The sequence below is a fragment of the Mustela nigripes genome, chromosome 2 (genome assembly GCF_022355385.1).
Source record: "Mustela nigripes isolate SB6536 chromosome 2, MUSNIG.SB6536, whole genome shotgun sequence".
Classification (NCBI taxonomy): Eukaryota; Metazoa; Chordata; class Mammalia; order Carnivora; family Mustelidae; genus Mustela; species Mustela nigripes.
The window spans coordinates 12,228,422-12,252,598 of record NC_081558.1 but is presented as its reverse complement, the minus strand read 5'-3'; the positions used below and the strand labels follow the sequence as shown (position 1 = coordinate 12,252,598).

At 44.5% G+C, this 24,177-nt stretch overlaps 2 protein-coding genes and 1 long non-coding RNA gene across 5 annotated transcripts in view; all 3 read right to left on the bottom strand.

Annotated features, from left to right (window-relative positions):
- Positions 1–274: 274 nt before the first annotated feature.
- On the bottom strand, positions 275–4,701 carry LOC132009732 (C-type lectin domain family 4 member G-like). Of its 2 annotated transcripts, XR_009402049.1 has the most exons (4): positions 4,607–4,701; positions 3,894–3,974; positions 2,726–2,829; positions 275–727 (listed from the first exon to the last, which is right to left on the bottom strand). XR_009402049.1 is itself a non-coding variant. In XM_059387763.1 (3 exons), the coding sequence occupies exons 1-3, from the start codon at positions 4,011–4,013 to the stop codon at positions 601–603; spliced, it is 351 nt and encodes a 116-aa protein (XP_059243746.1). In that variant the 5' UTR covers positions 4,014–4,015; the 3' UTR covers positions 275–600. The 2 variants fall into 2 exon arrangements, 1 of the variants encoding a protein (XP_059243746.1); XM_059387763.1 differs by lacking the exon at positions 4,607–4,701 and having other exon boundaries at positions 3,894–4,015.
- Positions 4,702–4,712: 11 nt separating this feature from the next.
- LOC132009733 (uncharacterized) lies at positions 4,713–5,428 on the bottom strand. Its single transcript, XR_009402050.1, has 3 exons — positions 5,358–5,428; positions 5,078–5,188; positions 4,713–4,833 (listed from the first exon to the last, which is right to left on the bottom strand). It is a non-coding gene; the product is annotated as an uncharacterized LOC132009733 (long non-coding RNA).
- Positions 5,429–19,500: 14,072 nt separating this feature from the next.
- Positions 19,501–24,177, bottom strand: part of LOC132011117 (cytochrome P450 4F3) — a 19,652-nt gene continuing 14,975 nt past the window's right edge. The window contains exons 10-13 of one of the 2 annotated variants that reach the window (XM_059389286.1): positions 20,816–20,949; positions 20,654–20,718; positions 20,382–20,464; positions 19,501–19,974 (exon numbers count right to left, since the gene is read on the bottom strand). In XM_059389286.1, the coding sequence (XP_059245269.1) occupies positions 19,797–19,974; positions 20,382–20,464; positions 20,654–20,718; positions 20,816–20,949 (460 nt within the window). In that variant the 3' untranslated portion in view covers positions 19,501–19,796. The remainder of the gene's footprint in view (positions 19,975–20,381; positions 20,465–20,653; positions 20,719–20,815; positions 20,950–24,177) is intronic. The other variant, XM_059389285.1, reaches the window with a different exon arrangement.

Sequence of the window (24,177 nt, the reverse complement as noted above, 5' to 3'; positions counted from 1 at the left end):
TATCCATCATCTGTCTATACCATACTATTAGCACGACTCACAAATAAATAAAATTGCCTTCGTGTTGCCTGATATATATGCATACTCAAATATTGTGATTTCTTCAAAACCTTTTTCAAATCAAAACCCAAACAAAACCCGCTGAATTTAAGCATATTAGTCAGCGGAGGAAAAGAAACTAACCAGGATTCCCTCAGTAACAGCGAGTGAACAGGGAAGAGCCCAGCGCCGAATCCCCGCCCCGCGGTGGGGCGCGGGAAATGTGGCGTACGGATGTTAATTTAGACATCAGTCTTTAAGGCTCTTTTATTTTCTAACAATACTACATTTGCCTTTATTTATGTCAATTTTTTAAAAACTAGATTATTTATCTTGTAGAAAGTCCTACACAGTATATTCTGCTCATTGTTCCATCCTGGCGTCATTTTTCATGTTCCTCAACAGCATTTAGAAGTCAGGGCAAGAAAGGGGAAAGATGCTCCCAAGAGGACCGGAGCTTTCAGAAAACCCCTTTTTCTGCAGAGAAGTTGGGGAATTGTTATGAGGTCAAATATCAAGACAACCTTTTCCAAGATTGCAGGCAGAATAAAAGGATCAGTCTCAGCAGACCTGTGGCTTCTCACAGATCCAGTAATACCAGGACACCTGGCACATCCCTGAGAACCAGAAGCCAGACTTCTCTATGAAGACACAGTCATTGTCAGAAGATGTGGTATCAGGCCAGTTGCTGTGAAAACACACATGAGCATCAGCCAAGTCCCTTAGCCACAGTACTAGGGCAAGCCAGCCCAGCTGGGCTTCTCACCATTAAGATCCCAGAAGAGGATAAGGCTACCAGGGGAGGGTCTAGCCTTGGGGATATATGAGAAATCTCTAGAAGTAAAATATCCCAGCCATCTCTTAAAGCAAGGGTTTTTACATGAAGGAACTACTGGCATTGAGAGCCTTATCATTATTTGTTGTGGGGGGTGTCCTGTGCATTGTAGGATAGTGGGCAGCATCACTGGTGTCTACCCACTTGACGCCAGCAGCGTCCACTCTATTGTGACAACCAAAAATATTGCAGACAGTGCCAAATCGTTGTAGGGGGAAATCACTACCTTCTGAGCACCACTGTTTTATAATAATTATCTGGTGCAATTTCTTGCATTATAAATGATATAAAAGAGGCCAAAATGGACAAATAACTTAACATCCCTGGGTCTCTGAGTTTAAGCTTCAGGACATGACACCTTTGAATGTCCAGTATATAATAGGTGCTAAGTCTGTCAAAGGATCCCATTCCCTCTTTCCTAAACATTTCTTGAAATGTTCACAACACTCATTCATTCATTCACTGCAGTACAGTTGATTATGTACCTGCTGTGTACCAAGCCCAGAAGTGGGTTCTGGAGATACATCAATGAGTTGGATGACTGCTCTGCCCTGAAGCAACAGCCTGTCTGACAGGTAAGACATGTGCAGGCAAAGGGAGATCATAACTAAAATTGACACAGTCACAAAACTCTACGTAGGGTTAAGGGAGTTGGAATAATTCATTCTGGGCACAGGATGGATTCCTCTATGAGACTTGACACACATATTGTAGCTCACCAAACCAATAAAATGTGTTCTGGGCAGATAACACAGCAGGAGAAAAAAAAAAAAAAAAAAAGAAAGATCAGATGCAAGACAGTGTGAGTTATTTGTCACATAGTTGTGAAAGGAGATGGAGGGCCTTTGGATGTGTAAGAGAAAAGAATGTAAAGATGAACAGCACCCACTGTGTGGGCATTGAAAGGTGCCATCTAAAGATTCTGGGTTATCCGGAACATCTGGGTGGTTCGGTCAGTTAAGTGTCTGCCTTCAGCTCAGGTCATGATCCCAGGGTCCTGGAATCAAGTCTCACATCGGGCGCCTTGCCCAGTGGGGAGCCTACTTCTCCCTCTGTCTGCCGCTCCTCCTGCTTGGGCTCACTCTTTAAAAAACACAATTTAAAAAAAAAAATTTTAATAAAATTAAAGATTCTGGGTTATGCATGTAACATTGAGGAATTAGGTGTTTCCTAAAACTATATCAAAGGCATGTTTTGGGAAGATGATCCTTGAACTTGACTAGAGCATGGGTTCATGGGGGTAAGACTAAGTGTAGGATATATAGCAATCATCCTGACCTGAGCTGAAGCAGAAGATGTGGAAATTGAGGAAAGCATAAATACTCAAGATGGTCCAGGAGGTTAAGCGTGAATTTCTAGAAAGGTGTGTGGACATGAAAAAAAAAGTTCAAGAACAGATGACCAGAATGTGAGGTCATTGAGTCATATGTAGAGGGGTTAAGTCTGGATCCCCTAAGCAGTTATTCCTTGAGTGTGTTCTGTAGGACACTAAAGGCTCCAGATACATGCAAATGAGATGTACATCTCAATAAGCTTGGCACATCACCCACTGCCTACTCCCTCCTCGAAGTGTATGATTCTCTTCAATGTATTAACAGCACCAAGACTTCCCACAATAAAGAACTTCCTATTAAGTGCTGTTTAATTATGGTCTACACACACACACACACACACACACACACACACACACACACACCTCTGCAGCTAACAAAATAACATTAAGCATGGCAATAGGAAATGTGACAGGCAGTTTGGTTTTAACCAAAACCAGACACTTGAGACAGTGTGGGAATCTGTAGGAAGATGTCTTCAAGGTCCAGTGAGACAGACAAGCTCAACAGGGACACTCACATAAAGGTGGGTGCTGAGCCATCTTGCCACTTGTAAATGCCCTTTGGATACTGCTTCTTAAGGCCAATCCAGTAGACAGTATTTTCCTCTGACCTTAGGAATTTCTGCATGAGAGGACGACAGATTAAGTCAAGAAATACTATGGGCAGAGGTGAGAATCGTGGTGGAAGCAGTCCCTGAAAGGGAGTAAGACTTACAGGCCCCCATAGGCAGGGATGTTATCCAAAGCAACATCCTTGGCTGAAGTTGGCTAAAAGCTCTGGATAGATCTCCATTTCCACCATTATTATGGCCTATGTGGTCATCAAATTATGGATACGTGTGGTCCTCAGGCTTTTCATTTGTAAAACAGGGATAAAAGTGGCAGGTGCCTTCCAGAATTTTCTGAAATTTCTTTTTTTTTTTAATTATGTTCAGTTAGCCAACATTTAGTACATCATTAGTTATTGATGTAGTGTTCAACAATTCATTAATTGCTTGTAATACCCAGTGCTCATCACCACATGTGCCCTCCTTAATGCCCATCACCCAGCTACCCCATCCCCCCACCCCCTCCCTTCTGTAACCCTCGGTTTGTTTCCCAGAGTCCAGAGTCTCAAGAGCTCAGTGTGGCTCCTAGCAGAGCACTGGTTAAGAGGTAGTTAGGATTATTCAAAAGCATGGTTTACAGGGTGAGAAATGTAGACACTACCCCCCCCCTTAGGAAGAGTTCTGGAAAATAGGAATCATTTGGATTCCACTGGCAAAAACTGAGTCCACTGAACCATACTTAGTATGTCTAATCCGGTCCCTGGCATCATCAACTTAAAAATGATTCAGAACCACACCCAGCCTGGGAGTTATGTGAGAGGAGATGAACTGGGGATCTGGCAGCAGAGGAAGAGCGGGTGGGAAGGATGTTGAAGGACAAAGTTGGATCTGATGAAGAAGGAGTAGAAGTTGTCTATGTAGATAGAAGGAAGCATTCTGGACAGAAGGGCCAACATGAAGAATCACTCAGAAAAAAGACTTGGCCAAGAAAGAATCTTGGCCAATACTGTGTGCTAAGGCAGTGGAAGGGTATTATGAAGGGCAGAAGGAAGGATTGGCACTAGATTTTGCATGGGACAAAGACATGAACTTGCAATGACTTGAAGGGTCCCCAGAGCACCCCTTCCCACCTTCGCACCTGCTCTGCTTGGCTATTGATGATGACCAAGTGAGCACCCTTCTTAGCACAGTGATCCTTGGCTTCAAACCAGTCCTGTGACTGTGTGGAAAATAAATAGCAGGAGCCCTGAAATGCCATCCAGTTTTCCAGGCAGGGCTCACAGGATGATTCTGGAGAAGGGGAAAGAGGTTAGTTCTGTTGGTGTTAAGGGCTGCACTGGTCATGGAACAAGGTCTCCAGTGAAATGATTCAAAGCTGTGCATCTTTGCCACTTGGCAAAAGTGAGCACAGTAGCTTCCCATTTGTTCATTCAGGAGATGGTCAGGGGTGCCTGGGTGGCTCAGTCTGCTAAGCAGCTGCCTTCGGCTCAGATCATGATCCCCAGGTCCTGGGATCGAGCTCTAAGTCAGGCTCCCTGCTCATTGGGATGTTTGCTTCTCCCTCTCTCTCTGCTGCTGCTCCCCCTGCTTTTGTTCTCTCTCTCTCTCTCTCTCTCTCTCAAATAAATAAATAAAATCTTTAAGAGAGAGAGAGGCATTAGGAGATGGCAGAGTAATGCCATCAAGGGACCTCAAACTTTATATGAACACCAACCTTGATAAAGGGTTGATTAAAACAACCCGACATACACGCATGTGTTGCAAAAACCACTAGCATCAACAGTGTCCAAGAGAACAACCTTCTTCTCCCAACCCCCACTTCCCACCACCCAACTTGCCCCATCTCCTTACCGTTGCCTGCCCGCAGAGCCTCCATTTGCCGGAACACCTCTCCCCACATCATGTCCCGTTTGTGCCCAGCATCTGCCAGACCCTGCACAACTAAGGGGCCCACAGAGAAAGGCAGATCAAGATCTTGTGGAGGGATGGGGAGGAATAAGCCCTCCATGACATTCAACACTCACATTTGATGTCCAGTTGCTTGAGTTCTTCCTGCATCTGGTTGAAGAACTGCAGTACTAGAGGAAACACATGGCTGATATGCACTAGACTTTTAGATACACAGTTCTGTTCCCACTCCCCAAATTGCAGGCTGAGACAAAGAAGGAAGTTTCTTTCTAGAATCACTGAGTCCAGCAACACAGTCCAGTCACCCCCTAATGACCCCTCTCTGCCCCAGCCCTCTAGGGTCCTCTTCTCAGGACTGCAGATTTGGGGGCCTGGGTCCATGTGATCACCCATTCCCATGGCTCAACACCTTACCCTCAGCCAGAACCACACCAAGGATGAGGACTAGCAGAAGCAACATCAGGGTTATTGTCAGGCAGAAAAACTTCCAGGGGCCATTCTGGGGCAGCTTTTGGTCCCAGTGTGCTGCAGGGAATGCAACAAGCATGAGGCAGTGCACACGGTGTCTGAAAGTGCTGGTAACATGCTAGGAATGTGGGGGGATGAGCCTGGAATTCCAACCTGGAATGGGAGGCAGTGAGCACCCCTGGTATTGAGGAGGGCATCTACTCCTGCCTTCAATTTCTTGACTCACCTGATTCCCCCGGCATGCGCAGAGATTTTCCCTCCATGGACGTGAGGTCCTATAGCCCGATGTTCTCTATGGCTGCCTTCACCTGTGGCTGCAGCTCTTTTTGTCTAGCTAACCACAGCCCTTCTGGTTATTATTAAAGACACACCCATCCTATACTAGGAAATACCACCCCCTATGTAAACCATCAGATGGTTCCTTCCTGGCTCCCTAAGGCCCCCAAGATCTCTAGATGGCTTATCATCAGTTCATGTCACAGGGAGGTGGCATTAGCGTCTTGGAAAAGGTATTCTGTTCCAACTATGCTGTAAAACTCTGGTTTTTTCTCAGTTTGGGGGACAGTAGCAACCCCAGAAATCTTCCTCAAAGTTTCCAGTGCATTTGCACCTTTAGACTTCTGGTTGCAGTCGTTTCAAAAGGTCTCGCATTTTCTCGGAGATAAAGTTGTAGTGGTTTCAACATCGGAGTTATCGAAGATTAGTTGACCATAGATTTGAGGGTCTATTTCTGGGCTCTCTATTCTGTTCCATTGATCTATGTGTCTGTTTTTGTGCCAGTACCATGCTGTCTTGATGATGACAGATTGTAATAGAGCCTGAAGTCCGGAATTGTGATGCCACCAACGTTGGCTTTCTTTTTCAATATCCCTTTGGCTATTCGAGGTCTTTTCTGGTTCCATATAAATTTTAGAATTATTTGTTCCATTTCTTTGAAAAAGATGGATGGTACTTTGATAGGAATTGCATTAAATGTGTAGATAATGCTCTCTCAGAACGTGTGGCCACTCCTCCGCCACACATTGCTTTATGTCTTAAATGGAGAATATGGTACAGTAAGGAGGACAAGTAAGCTAATGTAATTGAGAGTCTTCTATTTATCAAACCTGTTGTTAGGAAATGTCCATATATCACGTCATTTCATGGGCCTTTTTCTCTTCGAATGCTGTTACCATTTTTCTTTTCTTTGGTTTTCACCAGGTTGATTAGGTTGTGTGTGTGTGTGTGTGTTTGCGTGTGTGTGTGTGTGCACCTGTGTGGGACTCCATATTCTGTCTGGAATTACCCAGCTAGGGATTTTCTGAGTTCCCTCAATCTACTTTTTACTGATCTTTTATGATTTTTTAAATTTTATTTTATTTTTTCAGTGTACCAAGATTCATTGTTTATACACCACACCCAGTACTCCATGCAATACGTGGAGTAATACCTTAATACCCATCACCAGGTTCACTCATCTCCCACCCCCTTCCCTTGCAAAATCCTCAGTTTGTTTATCAGATTCCATAGTCTCTCGTGGTTCATCTCCCCCTCCAATTTCCCCCAATTCACTTTTCCTTTCCTTCTCCTAATATCCTCCATGTTATTCCTTATGCTCCACAAGTAAGTAAAACCATACAATTGACTTTCTCTGCTTAACTTATTCACTCAGCATAATCTCCTCCAGTCCCATCCATGTTGCTACAAAGTTGGGTATTCATCCTTTCTGATGGAGGCATAATTCTGCATAGTGTATATGGACCACATCTTCCTTATCCATTCACCCATTGAAGGGCATCTTGGTTCTTTCCATTGGCAACTGTGGCCATTGCTGTTATGAACATTGGGGTACAGATGGCCCTTCTTTTCACTACATCTGTATTTTGGGGGTAAATACCCAGTAGTGCAATTGCAGGGTCATAGGGTAGCTCTATTTTTTAATTTCTTGAGCTATCGCCACACTGTTTTCCAAAATGGCTGCACCATTTTGCATTCCCATCAACAGAGTAAGAGGGTTCCCCTTTCTCCACATCCTCTCCAACACTTGCTGTTTCTTGTCTTGTTAATTTTGGCCATTCTAACTGGTATAAGGTGGAATCTCAATGTGGTTTTGCTTTGAATCTCCCTGATGGCTAATGATGATGAACGTTTTTTTCATGTGTCTGTTAGCCATCTGTATATCTTCTTTGGAAAAGTGTCTGTTCATGTCTTCTGCCCAGTTTTTTACTTGATTATCTGTTTTTTGGGTGTTGAGTTTGAGGAATTCTTTATAGATCTTGGATATCAGCCCTTTGTAGTGAAATCTTTCATGATTTTTTAAAATCTTTTCATTATTTTTTTGAGAACTATTAAAAGTTCTCGGAATTCTAAGCCCCAGATCTCCTATTCATTTATTGTAATGACCTGCCATATGCCACCTAACCTATCCACCTCAGTTTCCTGATTTGTAAAATGGAAATAAGAACCCCTGCCTATCAGGGATGTTCTCTGCATTGAGACTATGGTATCTGGTGATTCACAAGCCTCCCATACATAAAAGACATACAGGTCTTTTGAAAGGCATAGTAATACTCTAGACTTGGCCAAGTGGGATGTCTTCCTGGGTCCTGAACATCAGCAGAGAGCAGAGTCCTCCCGGGACTGTCAGTGTCTTCTAGGAAGAACACTCCAGGCCCCCAGGACCACAGTGAGTTTAAGTGGATCTCACCATAGATAAGAATTATCTCAAAATTATCAATCTCTCTTGTGCCTGTCACCTGCAAGAGACAACCCTGGTCCCCATTACTCTTTCTTGGGGGCACTCTTAAACCTCAAACCTTAAACCTCAAACATCTCCTCAAAACACTCCATATATGAGTTTTTACTACAGAACGTTCAACACCAGGCTCAACAGTTAGATTCTGCACAGTAGAAATGGCTTGCCACTGAACTCACAACAAACATCTATTGAGTCTCTACCTCATGCCTAGCAACTGTGAAAGGTGCTAGGACACAGAAATACATCCTATCCAGTCTCAGACCCAGGATGGAGGAGCCACCTTGCAATGTGAGGGAGACATCTGCTGGTCACCATGGGGAATGTGAAGGAAGGCACATTCTCCCTAGGACTGAAAGGATGAGTAGGCCTTCTCTGGGCTGAGAGCAAGGAAAAAGAATTCCTGTCGCAGAAACAGAGACCAGTGAAAGCAGAGAGTGGGGAAGTATGTGGTTGGATCATAGCCATGTGTGGGAGAACTTGGGGGAGATAAGCCCGAAAGGGCTCTTACTTACAGTCAATGAGGAGGGGATCTGGGACTCAGAATCTTGAGAACTTTAAAGCCCATGAACTTGCTGTGTTTCCAGCACCCAAAATGGTAAAAACTAAATGAAATGACACATTCTCAATAAAAGTACATTAAGGAGTACAGTGAAGGAAGGACATGCACCGTGGGAAAGGAGGGAGGTGGCATCTGAGCTGAACTCTGAAGGATGAACAGTCCCCAGCACACAGCGTCAAGGAGGGAACAGCAGGCAGAGGAACCAGCATGAGCAAAGGCAGGGAGAAGTGCCCAGAATGGGGTTGGGGGAGGCTGGGAAGTCAGACAGGGTCAAAATGTGAAGGGAATTTAGGCATCTTGGATCCTAAAGCAGCAAGGACCCTATATAGGGTCCAGGGAGGAGTGGGCTGGAAGGAGGTAACAGCCCGGACTGAGGGTCCCATCAACACCCTCCTCTAAGCTCTATCCCACTGGCACAGCAGAAGATCCAGAATGTGGGTGCAATCTGGCACTACTCAAGTCCAGAAAGGACATCAGAGAAACAGATGTTCAACCAAGAAGTGAATTCAGGACTAAGAAGAAAGATCTTTGTTGTTGCTTCTGGATGCCCAGAAAGGTCAGGATATAAGGCTAAGGTCACAGAAGGGGATCAATAGGAAGCCAGGAGATGGAGTGGAGCCCAAGGTCTCAGTTCAGCTGCATCTTCCAGCCCTGCCTGGAAGGGGGTGCTGTGATCCTGGACAAGTGCCTTGGCCACTCTGGGCATCACTTTCTCTTTTATGAAATGGGGGTGAATGATAAGGAGAAGCGACACTCGTGTATAAAGAGCCCTGGCACAGAGTAGGTGTGCAGTCGAGGTGAACTCTACCCTTTCAACCTTTTTCTTGAACTGTGGGTACCATGCTTTCATTTTTCTCACAGGTATTTCTTGTACACCTACTGTGTGTCAAGCAGTCTGTGGTCACTGGAGATAAAATGACCAAAACCAAAGTTCCTTTAAAGCACAACCTTGTAGCTTTGCTCAGCTGTTCTGCCAGGCAGGATTTGTGCATTTCTGGGTCTCTGCACCGGGTTTGACCCAGGGGTGACCAACAAATATTGTCCTAATCATTTTCTACCCTAGACATTCATCAGCCCCCACTGGGTGCCAGAATCTGTACTCACAGCTGCAGACAGAGAGATGGGTCAGACCCAGCCCAACCCAAGAGTAATGTCCTGCACCTACTTCCCTGCACAACACTGCACCCCTAGCCCTGGGCAAGTGGAGGAGTTACCTATGAGTCTTCCAACTGATCCCAGACACATGGACTTGGCAGGACTCATCAACTGTCAGTGGATCTTTTTACCTCCATGGGTTTCAGGGAAGTCATCAGGGCTGTAGTGTCTTGGGAGTCTACTGCACCGTCATGATGTTTATCTCCCAGGATTTGAATGACTCCAGGACGCACCTATCTCTCCCCTGTTCTCCCCTCTTGTTGTAGAGGTGACACTTAGGTCCAGTCACTTTCCATCTCAGCACATACTAGGAACAATTCCACTAAGAAATGGACAGTTAAATTGAAAAACTCTTCAAATCCTTGGTCATCGTCTTGTTTAAGAAGTCCCCGCTCATTTTGCTAGGCGGCAGTGTGTTGGTACATGGAGGGAGGAAACCTCATGCTTGATCTGCTCCTTGATAACTGGGTAAAGTCGGAACAGGCCACACTAGCTGGTTAGTTTGATAAGTAGGACCAGCCTCGGTACCCAAACACTGTGCCCCAGATAACTCTTATCTCCAGCTCAGAGGACATCCAGCCCCAGCTAGCATGTATCCAATAGTTATGTATGCAACACCTGAGCCCTTCTCTGGGAAGCCCGCAGTGACCAGGACTAATATGCCTGACCCTATGGATATGACAGTAGAGGGGAGAAGGCAGGTGACGGATAACTGAATTGAGACAAGTTGGTGATGAGTTTGAGGAAAGGAAGGCAATTGGCTACGAGAGGCCAAAACCTAATCCACAGACAGCTGGGAGGCTGGGGGTAGGCTGCGGGGGTGGGAGGCAGTGGTTTCATGGGTAAAGTGACATTTCAGCTAAGACAGTCTGCTCCAGGGACAGAGTGAGAGGAAAGGGTACATCAGGTGGAGGAAACAGCATGTGCAAAAAAACCTGAGGTGGGAAGATGAATGTCCGTCCAAGGAACAAAAAAAGGCCAACATGACAGGATCTTGAGCAGCAAGGAAGTGTGAGTGACTCAAAATGGCCTAGAATGGCAGATGGTGGTCAGATTACGGAGTACATTACCCTCACATTCCCAACAGACATACATTTTACAAGAGGGATACTGGCCCTGATGTCAGTGAATTTCAGATAAATCAGGGAAGAGCCATTCACATTTCAGTGGAATTTTGCATCACACAGGCTTTCCATAGGATTGTAATGAGACTTCATTTCTTTTCTCAGTCAGTTTTATTGAACTGCTAGGGGCACTTGTTAGGTGCCCAGCTGTGGGAACACAATACTAAGCAAATTCCGAATGGTTCTACCCTCTCAGGGCTGCCAGTCTAGTGGGGAGGTGTTGATCAAGTAATATCTATCATGCAGTCCAGTGAGCATTACTGTGGAAGTAGAATTCTTGGCCGCCTTCAGAGCCCTGGAGATCTTACTCTGTAGCATGGAGGGCTCACAGTGGCCACACTCAGCACCTGGAGCTTTGCAAGCTTTGGGTTCTGCTGCCCAGGACCCATGTGCATGTTGTAACATTTAGCTGTTTGGAGCTCTGGCAATCATGTGGCCTGGGGGAAGAGAATTTCATCTCCAATTCCCACTTATGTCTCGTGGCGCTAATCAAATGCCCGAGTTTGGGTTTGAGCCTAAACTGGAAAACCAACTAAGGACGAATCTCCAGAGTGGAGTGAATCTGTGGCTCTGTCTCCACCTTAGCCCTGAGCTGTGCATCAGATCTCATCTGCCTGCAGCTCTGTGGCTGATCCTCAGGGACTCTTTAATTTCCACAAATGAAACGGAGCTGGGGAATTGTGAACCAACTTTTAATGAGCCCTTAAGTGCCATCGAGAATCCCATGGCTTGTTTGCTAACAAAACTTGAAATTGGTTTCTAGGGATTGCTATGCCAGCAGAGTTTGGCAGATTGTGCTGGGAGCATGTCCCACTGGGCTCTTTAATACCTGTCATGTGTATAACATTTTTAATCTACCTGCGTACTCCAGCAAGCACGCCCAGGAGGCTTGACTAATGGCACAGAGAGCATTGGGGTGGGGCTGGAGGTGGCAGGTTTAGATGAATTCTAATTGCTGCTAAGGAGACCCCATGACATCACTTCAGCTGAATTCTCTGGTGACTTGTTTTCTCTTTATTTTTTTTCTTTAATTTATTGTTTTCATTTCTTAAAGAGACACCAACTGGCCACCAATGTGAACTGCTCATTTCTCCTCAGATTCTTAAACACAGATTGATAGGCAAGCAGAGATTTGTGTGATAGCATGGATAGCTACCTGCTTTAGGGCACCGATGTGAGTTCAAATCCTGACCCTGCCACTTTATGGCTATGTGAACTTGGTGACATAAATTGGTCTCTCTGAGCCTCCATCTGCAAATGGGAAACCTAATAGTAATAGCACTTGCCTCGTAGTGCTGTGTGGTGCTTGTAAATGCTCAGTAAGTGCTAAGTAGTGTCCATGCAAAAGGAACAAACCTTTTAGAATCTCTAAAAATAAGAAAGACTTTTATTTCAGCCCAAGTTAGGACAGCTGCCCGGGAAACACACTCTTCACAGGGAAGAAAGTGCTCCTGAGAATGAACAGTCGTACCAAGGTTGTATACTTTTTTATATCTTGTAAAACTCAAACGATTATGGATTCTAGATTAGCAAGCCCTATATGGAGTGCATAATACATAGGTAGGAATCATGAGTTTTATCATACAGGAATTCGGGAAGCAGGAGCATTGATCCCTCTCTCAAGGACAAGGCAGTTTTTCTTTAAGCCACGCATGCACAATACAGATATACAACGCATGACCAGAAGGTCGTAAATCAGACTTTTGGTTTGACCAAAGTTCATGTGCAGTCATTGTGACTTAGAAAAAAAATGTAAAATGGGTTCTGTTGGAGAAATTATTTATCACCATGCATATCACTTTATTACTCAGTAGAATCCTGTAGGTGTGTGAGCCAACCAACCACCCCATGTCCTGAGAACCAGCATTTGCTGAGTGCTTCCTTGGCTCCAGGCTTGGGAACTCAGGCACAGAACAGGGCAGATGAGATCCCTGCCCTCCTGGCATTCATTTTGAAGTGGGAAGGAAATAATACTCAAGATTAGGAGAATAAGAGCAAATAATCAAAGAGTTACACATTTATATTTGTATCTTCAAGGGAATTAAACACATGCTGTGATTTTAAAATTTTATTTATTGAGAGAAAGAGGAGCAGGTGGGGCAGAGGGAGAGAGAGAATCTAAGCAGATTCTGTGCTGAGTGCAGAGCCTGATGCAGGGCTCAGTCCCAGCACCCTGAGATCATGACCTGAGCCAAAATCAAGAGTTGGACACTCAACCAACTGCACCACCCAGGTACCTCAGCATGTTGTGATTTTAAAGCAGTATGTTCTAGGCGTTGAATGGAATGCCTCCCCTGTTTATGAGATTGTTGCACTACACACCTGATGAATGATTGAGACCTGGAGTCGCCATGAAAGGAAGAGTTTTCTCATGGTTAAAAGCATCCACAGAGGATGGTTAAAAGCATCCCTCACCCACGCAAGGGGGAAGCCAGCTTCAGATGCCTTGCACACTCCCATGTGAGTGGGGGAGATGACTCACCCCATTGGATGTGGAAGGAGTAACAGACTCCTAACTCCCTTTCTGATTGAACAGAGACTGTTTCAGTTGTCAGGGACAGAAATGTAAATTTGAGGGCAAAAAACCCCAAACCAAAACCAGGAATCCAGTGAGTCCTGTACTGGGACATGCAGGGATTGGGGGAGGCAACCCTAGGACTCAGATAATGGCATCACAGCTCTCTTGCTTTGAAATTTCCAATTTTCACATGTGTTTTTATTTCCTTCTCTGTTTATGTAGACAAGCCTCATTTCAATTACCCTAAATGGCAGAGCCCACAAAGGGGAAAGAGGGCTTCTCTCTCCCGCACCTGCATGCTTTGTTTTATTAAGGAGAGTACATGCTGTAAAGAGCACTGAGTGCTATATGCAAACAATGAACCATGGAACACCTCATCAAAAACTAATGATGTACTGTATGGTGACTAACATAACACAATAAAAAATATGTACTATTTCTCCTTGTAGAAGTCTGGAAGTTATGGGGAGCGGGCAAATGCATGGTCCTCAGTCCTCAGCCCCAAGCCTGACTCCAGAATTCTCTGAACCCTGGAACCTGGCCAGATCCACAGTCTGCCTCTTTCTTCCAACCCAGGTATCGGACATCCAAGGATGGAGGAATTTGCTGAACACGCACCAGACCAGACCTCTTCATCTTCTCATCAAGCCCCTGTTCCACATTCAGGAAGCCAGAAACAACCCCAGTGAGCTCCGCTGAGTTGCCAGCGGTAGCTGACACTGGAAAACTCTGGGTGGTAAGGCCTGCCTCAGAGGGAGGAGGGGCTGCTGCCAGTGCCAGGGGCCAGATCCATCCATGTCTGTGAGCCGGTGCATAACAGTATTTGCTTCCTGTTTCTACAAGTTCTCCTCCCTGTGTCCTCTCTTCACTCCTTCCAGCCACTACCCCAAGCCTGTCCCCTATTTCCACACCCCCCCCACACACACACCATGACCCTTTCCTCCTACAGATGACCATTCTTTATGAATAAGAATGCCAGTTCGAGGGGCGCCTGGGGGGCTCAGTGGGTTAAAGCCTCTGCCTTTGGCTCAGGTCATGATCTCAGGGTCCTGGGACCCAGCCCCACATCAGGGTCTTCGCTCAGCAAAGAGCCTGTCTACCCCCCTCTCTCTGCCTGCCTCTCTGCCTACTTGTGATATCTCTCTCTCTCTCTCTCTCTCTCTCTCTGTCAAATAAATAAATAAAATCTTTAAAAAAAAAAAAAAAAAGGATGCCAGTTCTATTCACTAACAACTTTCCCTGTGCCAGCCCTTGAACTAAATGCTGTCCTTGGGTCATCTTCTGAGGTAGGTTCTTCTAAAGTCCCACCACACCATGATGAGACTGAGGCTCACTGTTTAGTCCCTCACCCATGGCTATGCATATTTTAAGGGGTAGCTGGGATTTGAACCAGCTCCAGGGCTTGAGTCTCACAGCCACACTGCCTGCCTTGGTTACCCTGGTCTTCTGACCCCGTTCACTCCCTGCTCTTTGTTAGGGATGCTCTCAGTCCTGCCAGTCCCAACTCCAGCTTCAGCTGTTGGGTCACATGAGGTGCTTCCCAAGCTGGAGATCAAGATGGGGGGCACAGCTCCCCTCTGCCTCCATCCCATTCCCACAGCAGTCAGTCCACCCCAACTCTATAACCACTCTTTCTTTTCCAATCTCTTCCCCAGCTTGGTGGGCTCCTTCATTTGTGTGATGGACACTGGGAGGCCTGGGTCACTCCAGTCACCCTGGATTCTAGCAAGTCAGCCTCTTCCCCTTTGTCAGAGGAACACTGAGGAAAGTGACCACCAGAAAGAGAATCAGAGTCTCTGTCAGGCAAGGAACTTCCAGGGATTAAATTTTTGTTCCCATCATCTTGGGGAGAATTTCATTCAAGGGAGGGCAGGGGACAGCGGAGAGCTCCCGGTCCCCCATGGACACACTTTCACCCATGGACTTCCACACTCACCCTCTGACCCCACTGAGAGTGAATTTTCTGATGCTGATTAAACCTTCACCTCTCCTCCTTTTGTCTAGACTCTGAATCCTAGGATAAATTGTGGCTTATGGCACTGGCTTAAAATTCTTCACACACAGCTGAGCCTTCTGTACAGAGGAATATTGGGAGTGGAAGTTAAATGGGTCAAAGGAAAAGAACCATAAACCCATGGTCCAGTCTGTCAGGGTGGAGTAAAGGTGTACATCACCCAGCTCTTATTTCACCTGTTTCCTGCAGCCTGGCTCAGATCCCAGAGTTGTGAGCTTTAATGTAGCCCACAGACACTGCACATACCCTCAGATCAGCTGCAGCCCACTCTGCCCTGAGCTGTCCCCCACTGTGCTCAGTTAATCTCTTCCTGTCCTTGAAAAGAAAGTGCTGCCTTCAGACCTCCCACATTTCTCTTCCTTCCTGGATCAGCACAGAGACTGAAATCTGCAGATAGTTTATCATCAAATAAAATGGTGGGAGAAAGAATCCAGACAACTAGGTGCAGAATGGGATGAGCAATGAGCAGCCTTTCCAAAGGTGATTTTCTTTTCAAGGCCATGGACACTCCCTAGACTAATCACAGCTCATGTGCCTCATGTCTTCTGGTCAGTTGAGCCTCCAAATTCCCACAGCTTCTTCCCAAATGTGGTCATTTCAATTTAAGCAGTCATTCTTGAGATTCCTCTCCTTTAGTGTTAGTGGGAAGTTTACTTCCCAACACCTTTATTTACTTGCATTTAAATTTTGCAGTTAAGAATTGGATTCAATGAAATCCTGCCTTTTGCAACAATGTGGATGGAACTAGAAGTTATTATGCTAAGCAAAATAAGTCAATCAGAGTGAGACAATTATCACATGATCTCACTGATTTGAGGAATCTGAGGGAAAAAAAGACAGAGGATGATAGGGGAAGGGAGGGGAAAATGAAACAATATGAAACCAGAGAGGGAGACAAACCTTAGGAGACTCTTGGTCTCAGAAAACAAACAGGGTTGCTGGGGAATGGAGGCCAGGGGAGGATAGGGTGGCTGGGTGACGGACATCAGGGTGACGGACATCAGGGAGGGTATGTAGTATTGTGAGTGCTGTGAATTGTCTAAGACTGATGATTCAGAAACCTGTACCTCTGAAGCAAATAATACAGTATATGTTAATAAAAAAATAATAATAATAGTGGCACCTGGGTGGCTCAGGTGGTTGGGCATCCGCCTTCGGTTTGGGTCACAATCTCAGTGTCCTGAGATTGAGCCCCACATCAGGCTCCCTGCTCAGCATGTGTCTACTTCTCCCTCTCCCCCTGATCCTCTTCCCTGCTTGTGTTCTCACTCTCTTTCAAATAAATGAATAAAACCTTTAAAAATAATGATGATGATAATAATAATAAAAATTTTTAAAGTAAACTGATATAAGATAGAAATTCTGCTTTTCTCTCTGTTCAAGAGACAACATTTTCTTGAATTTTTGGTCTGTTCTTGATAAGAAAATGGAAACAAAGGGGTTGGTTTTTTTTCCTCTTTTGTTTGCCCAGAAAACCACTTTCTATGTTTCATCTTTATCAGGTCTTTGATCACTTAGTTAAAGCTTCTCAATGTTATAGGATCTGAGTTTTGTTAACGACTACATAAGCTTACATATTTACCTTTGGAATCCCTTTTTTGCCACCTTGGTTAAACAAATAATTAAAGTTTAAATTCTGTAATGATCTGTAATCTTATTTGAGCATATGCTTTATAACTTTCTGAGGTTTTTTTAACAAAACTCCCCGGGGTTTCAATTGTAAGTCTTTGACTCCTTGGCTTTTCTATTTGGTGTGTTAAGTTACTTGGAAAGCTCTGTCAGTGATAAGTCTCGGGTTGTATTGCTTGAGTAAATACTGTAACTCTTCTAGAGATAGATGAAATTCCCAAAGTTTTCATATATTCTGATATAAGGCCATCACCTGATGTCCTAATTATTGAAGTGTTAGTTGTCAGAAATAACTGAATTTCCTTGCCAGTTATGTTGTAACCTCTCATCAGATCTTTAACTATGTCCATTTTGAGTCTTTTGTCATACATAGTTATTGTTTGTATTCTCTTGTGAAACATGTTTCATCTTCCAGGAGATTCATAAAAAGGGGTTTTTGATAAACATAGGGTTTGATATCTTTAAAATTTTTTTAAATTTTGAGAACTAAAAGCTGCATTTAAACTGAACAAGAATTACTAACATGGAACTGACTAAACTGAGGAAGATGACAGGTTTTGTGACCCTTTTTTGAAACATTCCTGGTTCTCCTAATGTTTGCTTTTCCAGACTAAGGAAACCTTTTCTTAAAGTATCTATGACTTACAGAAATAGGAAAAAGAATTCATCTGTGAACAAACTGAAGACTTTAACTTCTCTCTGTACCTGAACCCTCTGAAATTCAGAAGGTCTCAGTGAATGTTCTTTCTTTTAAGGGCAATTACAGCTATCTGCATAAGTTCAATAAGAATCTTCTCTCCTTGTAAGAGGACACCATTAGAAACATTGGTTATTTTACCAAGGCTTTGACTGGAATGTCATATTTGAGAGAGGCATGTATAGACTCAGGTATGACCAAACAGCTTTAAGAAACTAACCTTGACTTTATGAAATGAAGAACCATAAAGCCCCTTGGAAATGTTGGTCTGATACCTGCTTATAGAGTTCCCAGGTAAGTAGAGAATGTCACTTCCTGGCAGGTGCAGGAAACACAGAATACTTTAGGGACCTCATGGAGAGGAATTCACCCAAATCTACAGGAACTGCAGACACGTCTGATGACAAGCACCTGGCTTGGCTTCTGGCCTAGAGAAGCTACAAAATTCAGTTGAGATTCCTTTTGAGAGTTCCAGCAAAGCAGATTTTGAAAGATCTATATGCCAAACATTATTCTTGCTAATTTTGGATAAATAATTAGGCCAAGTTTATAAAAACTGGACGTTTTTCAAATAAATTGGTCCTGATTTGGCTGTCTCAGATTAAAAATGAGGGTTATGACAGAAAGAAAATATTTCAACAACACATCTTTGTAGCTATTAGATTTTAAGCACTTGGTTTATAATTTGCTCAGACCATTAAACTGTATTTTTTTCTTTTGTTTCCATAAAGGTGCCTCTTATTAATTACCTGATTGCTTGCTAAATAAAAAAGAGTGTGTGATGGATAACACCACTTGCTATGTCAACAAGGCTTTAAATGATTCTCAAAATGGTATTAGGTATTTTAACTACACAAGATGGAACATGCGCGAGCATAGATACAAAATGTTGGGTATGAACTTCAGATATCACCAAAAGATTCCAGATATCACTTAAAAGATATCACCAAAAGATATTGCGAAAATATATACATATTCAAATTGCACTTTAAATGATCTCTCTCTTTCCTTTAGTGACTGGTTAAATTCCTGGACTGGAGAAAGATTTTGGTCAATTATCAAAGTTTTGGGGTTTTTTCAGGCTTCTCTTTCTTAATATAATATTAACCTTATTTTGTTGTCCTTTCTGATGTCTTCCTGCCTGGTGCCAAGACTCTTTCACTGCCATAACTTCCAGCCAACAGATAATTCTTTCTACTCAAGGAGGTTCACATATGTTGTCTACCTTGGATTGGCAGCCTCTGCTTTGGTAACTCCTATATTAATAGGTTTACTCCTATTTCCAACTGACCAATGTCGACCCAAAGGTAAGGACATCTCTATGCCCCTATTCAGCAGGAAGAAGTTACAGAAGAGAAGCCTTCCATCATCAGCAACCTTTTAGGGCAAGGTTTGGAGCAATCTTGCTAAAATCCTTAGCAAGATTTTAGGGCCAAAACTTGGGGGTGGGGGTGATGTGGGGAACTAAGGCAGAAGGAAATATAGATAAAATTAAATTTCTTTATGACCTGCAGCCCATTGGCAAATACTTCAAGCAAGCAGAGTATACATTCCTCCAGGAAACGCCCAACTACCTTAATATTAATGCTCTGCTAGAGAGAAAAAAAAAAAAAACCTTAGCTTGATAATACGTAAGCCTCTAGTATCCTGCGACTCTTTACCATAGGAAACTCAACTTGGAAATTTCCCTTTATCTTTACCTCCCCCAAGTCACAAAGTATATAATCACTTGCTCCTCACAGTCCCGGAGCAGCAGTTCATGTCCCTGTGCTTTAATAAAATCACCTTTTTGCACCAAAGATGTCAAGAATTCTTTCTTGGCGGGGGGGAGGGGGGGCTCTGAACCCCAAACTTCAAACCACATCATATGGATGGAGGGCTGGCAGGACTCTGGAGCCCCCTTACCAGGTGTTGAAATGAGAGAGACCACCTGGAGAGGCGAGAGTTTTAGCATGATTTTCTTTGTTTTATTTTCTATCTGTTGATTGGAAATCTGGAGTAACCACAGGTTTGATTCTGGGAGAACCCCTAATCAGCATGGGGCCTGTAGTCAGCTGGAAAGGCTGTCAGGGTCTTGGGCTCAGACATCAGTCTCCCCTCCACCCCGCCTCACCCACCCCTGCGTTCCCACAGGTCCTGGCGCCCCCTGCTGGCTCTCGGTGAAGCTCGGACAGAGGAGATGACACAGTTTCATTCCCGGGAATCCTCAAAGTGAGGCGTGTAGGGTCTGGGTCACCGAGGTGCCGCGCTCAGCGGCTCCACGCGCAGCCAGAGTCCGCCCTCCGCGCGCAGGATCAGCTCCGGCTTCCTGCGCGGCTCCTCCTCGCCCGGCAGGACCCGGAAGCGCAGCAGCGTCAGCGCCAGGACCACCTTCATCTCGGTCATGGCGAACGTCTGCCCAATGCAGTTCCTGCGGGCACCAGTGGGGGCTCTGACTCGCCAGGGACCCCAGCAGGCCCCATGGCGCCCAGAACCTGGTCCGGGACCCTTTGCCCCGCCCGCAGGGATGCAGGAGGGAAGCAAACCATGCCTGGGACCCCCATGTGGGCTTGCCTAGCCCCGAGCTTGGCTCGGACCCCAGCCCTGGACTCAGGCCAGGAGACAGGGGGAAGGGGCGCGGCCCACACCGTGGACCCCTCGTTGGACCTATCCTACCCCCACTTCCCAGACCCTTACCTCTAACCTCTGAGGAGGGGAGAGAAGGAGAGCCATCCTCAATTTCCCCCTTTCCCGCCACCCCAAAACCTTGTCTGGGATCTCGGTCCCAGACCCCTGCCCCACTGCCCCATTCCCACCTCGGTTGCCCCCTGAGCTCACCTGGGCCCCGCAGAGAAGGGAATAAAAGCCAAGGGTGACCTCTCCTTGATGTTTTCTGGGTCAAAGCGAAAGGGGTTGTATACCTAAGGGTGGAGAGAGGCAGGGCTGCTGGGTGGGGTTTCCCAGGACAGCAAGCTTGGGAGAGGCAGACGTACGGTGGGGGGAGGTGATGTTTGATTTGCCAGGTCAGAACCCTGCGCCCTCCCCTAGGTTCCCCTAGGGGGATTGACAAGGAGGAGGGTGTGCTCTGGGTTTGGGGAGGGAGGCAGCACCTCAGGGTCTGGCCACACAGATGGGTTGTGGTGGGTCCCAAAAATACTAATGAGGCAGGTAACACCTGTGGGAGACAAGGAGCCAGTCAGGAAGAGTTTCCCCCTGCCTGATGGGCCCCTCTTCCTGCCCAGGAGGCTCCTTCCCCCTGAGGTTGTGGGCACCTTTGGGGATGACCCGGCCATCTGGGAGCACAATGTCCTGGCTACAGCAGCGGGAGATGACTGTGACTGAGGGATGCAACCGCAGACTCTCCTTGATGCACATGGTCAGGAAGGGCAACTGGGTCATGTCGTCCCTAAGGAAGCACCCCCAACAATTATCCACACAGCAAAAATATGCCCCCATGAGATCATCTCTCCCTATACCAAAATAAATTCCAGGTGGATCAAATATCTCCAAACTCACTGAGTTCTGTACATTAAACATATACAGCTTTTGATATGTCAACCACACCTCAATAAAGTGGTTTTTTAAAAGAAAAAAGAAAAACAGCATCACAGAAGTAGAGCGAAAATTTAGCTGGGTGTTTCTAGAAGGTTTTCTGAACAAAACACAATACTCAAAAGCCAACCATAAAAAGGTTTACAGATTTGCATAAAAATTACATACTGTTTATTGCGAGAGAACAAAATCAAAAGCCAAACAAGTAAGAAACAACCAAAACACAGCCAAAGTTCTATCATGGTATTAGAGATACTAGCTAATGCAATTAGATAAGAGCAAATCTGAAAAGTGGGGGTAAATGTGTCATTTTTGGCAGATAATGATTCTATGCTTAGAAACCACAAGAGAATACACCAGAAAATTTTACAAACATTGAAGATAAAGTAGGGGGTTGGATTCTTTTTCTCTGATCCCCTTCAAATGGTGTGGTGATTTCAATTTTTAACAGCTGATATTGTTAAGTAGTTCAAACTGGAAAACTATAAAACACTCCCCTCTGACTCAACACCATTCATTTCCCATTCTCACAGTTTGCCTACGTTCTTATTTTTTATTTGTCCTTTCAGAGTTACTTTTTGCATTAAAAAATTTTTAGAGTAGCATACTATATGTTACGCACACTGCTCTGTATTTTTTCATTCAACAGTAGAGCAATCTTCTCTTGTATACTTCCTGAGATTTGTGTCAGGAATAAAGGCAGCCTTGGGACACCTGGGTGGCTCCATCATTAACCATCTGTCTTCGACTCGGGTCATGATCCCAGGATCATGGGATCCAGTCTTGCCCTAGGCTCCCTGCTCAGCAGGGAGCCTGCTTCTCCTCTGCCTGCCTCTCCCTCTCCCCCTGCTTGTGTTCTCTCTCAGTGTCTCTCTCTCTCTCTCTCTCTCTGACAAATAAATAAATAAAATCTAAAAAAAAAAAAATGGCATCCATATTCTGGAACTATAAAATAATTTCCCACAGTTTCCTCTAGAGCTTTTAAGACACTTTTATTTTTTATTTTAAATATTTGCTTCCATCTTGATGTTATCGGTTACAAGACATGAGGATCAGGTTGAATGAACTTTTCTCTGGGTAGCTCCCCAGTTATTCCAAGAGCTTTTTTTTTTTTTAAGATATTATTTATTTATTTGTCAGAGAGAGAGCGAGCGAGCGAGAGCGAGCACAGGCAGACAGAGTGGAAGGCACAGTCAGACAGAGAAGCAGGCTCCCTGTGGAGCAAGGAGCCCCATGTGGGACTCGATCCCAGGACGCTGAGATCATGACCTGAGCTGAAGGCAGCTGCTTAACCAACTGAGCCACCCAGGCGTCCCTATTCCAAGAGCTTTTAAAAAAAGATTTAATATGGGACTCCATACTTAGCATTTACTATGTCCACTGGACACAAAATTCATATGTATATTAAAAAATTAGTTTGCCATGTTGAAATAATAATCAATTAGAAAAGATAAAGATTGATGATGATTATATAAATACCTGGATTAAGCTTAGCCCCCCAAAAAATATAGAGATTGAAATCTGTATGTTCCAATGAATTTTAAACTTCTCTTAATAAAAATAGAAGATATGGGTCTTCATATCTTAACCCTAAGATACAGCAGTATCTTAATTTAACAAAATATGGGTTAATTTAACAAAATATGCATGAGACCTGATTTTAAAATTTAGATTTTATTAAAAGACTAAAGAGTATTCAGATATCCATAAATGGGAGTATTCCTGCCACAATCTAGGATGGCATGTGTTCAAATCATGAAGTAATCCATTTCTACAAGTCAATCATATATTCACCTCAACCAATAAAATATATTCAGTTCAAGTGAAAATCTACCAGATGTCTTTAGGAACTTGATAACCTTACTCCAAAACATTTCTGGAAGGATAAAAGATCACGAAGAATTAGGTCAATTTTAAAGGAAAAGATTAGGGGGCACTTGGGTGGTTGGTTGAGCATGTAGCTCTTGATTTCAGCTCATGTCAGGATTTCAGGTTGTGGGGTCAAGCCCCATGTCAGGCTCCACACTTAGCACAGAGTCTGCTTAAGTCTCCCTCTCCCTCAACCCCTCCCCAACTCTAAAATAAATTAATAAATGTTTAAAAATAATAAAAATAAAGATGAAGGGGTGCCTGGATGGCTCAGTCAATTAAGCATCTGCCTTCAGCTCAGGTCATGATCCCAGGGTCGGAGGATGGAGCCCCAAGTCGGGCTCCTTGCTCAGTGGGGATTCTTCTTCTCTACCTGCCACTTCCCCTGCTTCTGCTCTCTCTCTCTCTCTCTCGCTCTCTCAAATAAACAAATAAAATCCTTTTTTAAAAATGTTTAATAAAAAATAAAAATGAAAGATTAAGGAAGAGAAACTCACTCTGCCAGACATTAAGACCTACCACAAAGATGCAGTGATGAAACAAACAAACACACAGTGTGGCTCTGCTGCAAGAACAGGAAAGGAGACTCATGCAACAGAGAATGTGATTAAGTGAAGCCTTACCATCTGGTAAGGGAAGCGCACAAAACCCTATAATAAGGACAGACAGTAGGGCTGTGAAAGAAAGTTTAGACAAATGTGTCTCCATAAAAATTAACCAAAAGTGCTCCCTCAAAAGTCAAAAGGCTATCTTTTGCAACACAAGACAGAAAAGAATTATTTTTAAGTGAGTCATTATAAGTAAATATGAAAAAAGGGAAAAACTCAGAGAAACAACAAAAAAGGTGAGTACCACTCACATAAAGTGAAATACAAATGGCTCATCAACGTGCACAGAAGAAGGACCTGAATAGACATTTTTAAAAGAGGACACATGGATGGCCAACAGATACATGAAAATGTGCTCAAAATCACTAATTATCAGAGAAATGCAAATCAAAACTACATTAAGATCTCATCTCACACCTCACCACTGTTAGAATAGCTATTATCGGGGCGCCTGGGTGGCTCAGTGGGTTAAGCCACTGCCTTCGGCTCGGGTCATGATCTCAGGGTCCTGGGATCGAGTCCCGCATCGGGCTCTCTGCTCAGTAGGGAGCCTGCTTCCCTTCCTCTCTCTCTGCCTGCCTCTCTGCTTACTGGTGATCTCTGTC

Coding starts and splice junctions, on each gene's coding strand:
- LOC132009732 (XM_059387763.1), bottom strand. CDS start 4,013: ATGGCATTTCAGGGCTCCTGCTATTTATTTTCCACACAGTCACAGGAC. Junction 2,830..3,893: donor TCAATAGCCAAGCAGAGCAG/GTGCGAAGGTGG, acceptor CCTCTCATGCAG/AAATTCCTAAGGTCAGAGGA. Junction 728..2,725: donor GGCTCAGCACCCACCTTTAT/GTGAGTGTCCCT, acceptor GTGTTTTCACAG/CAACTGGCCTGATACCACAT.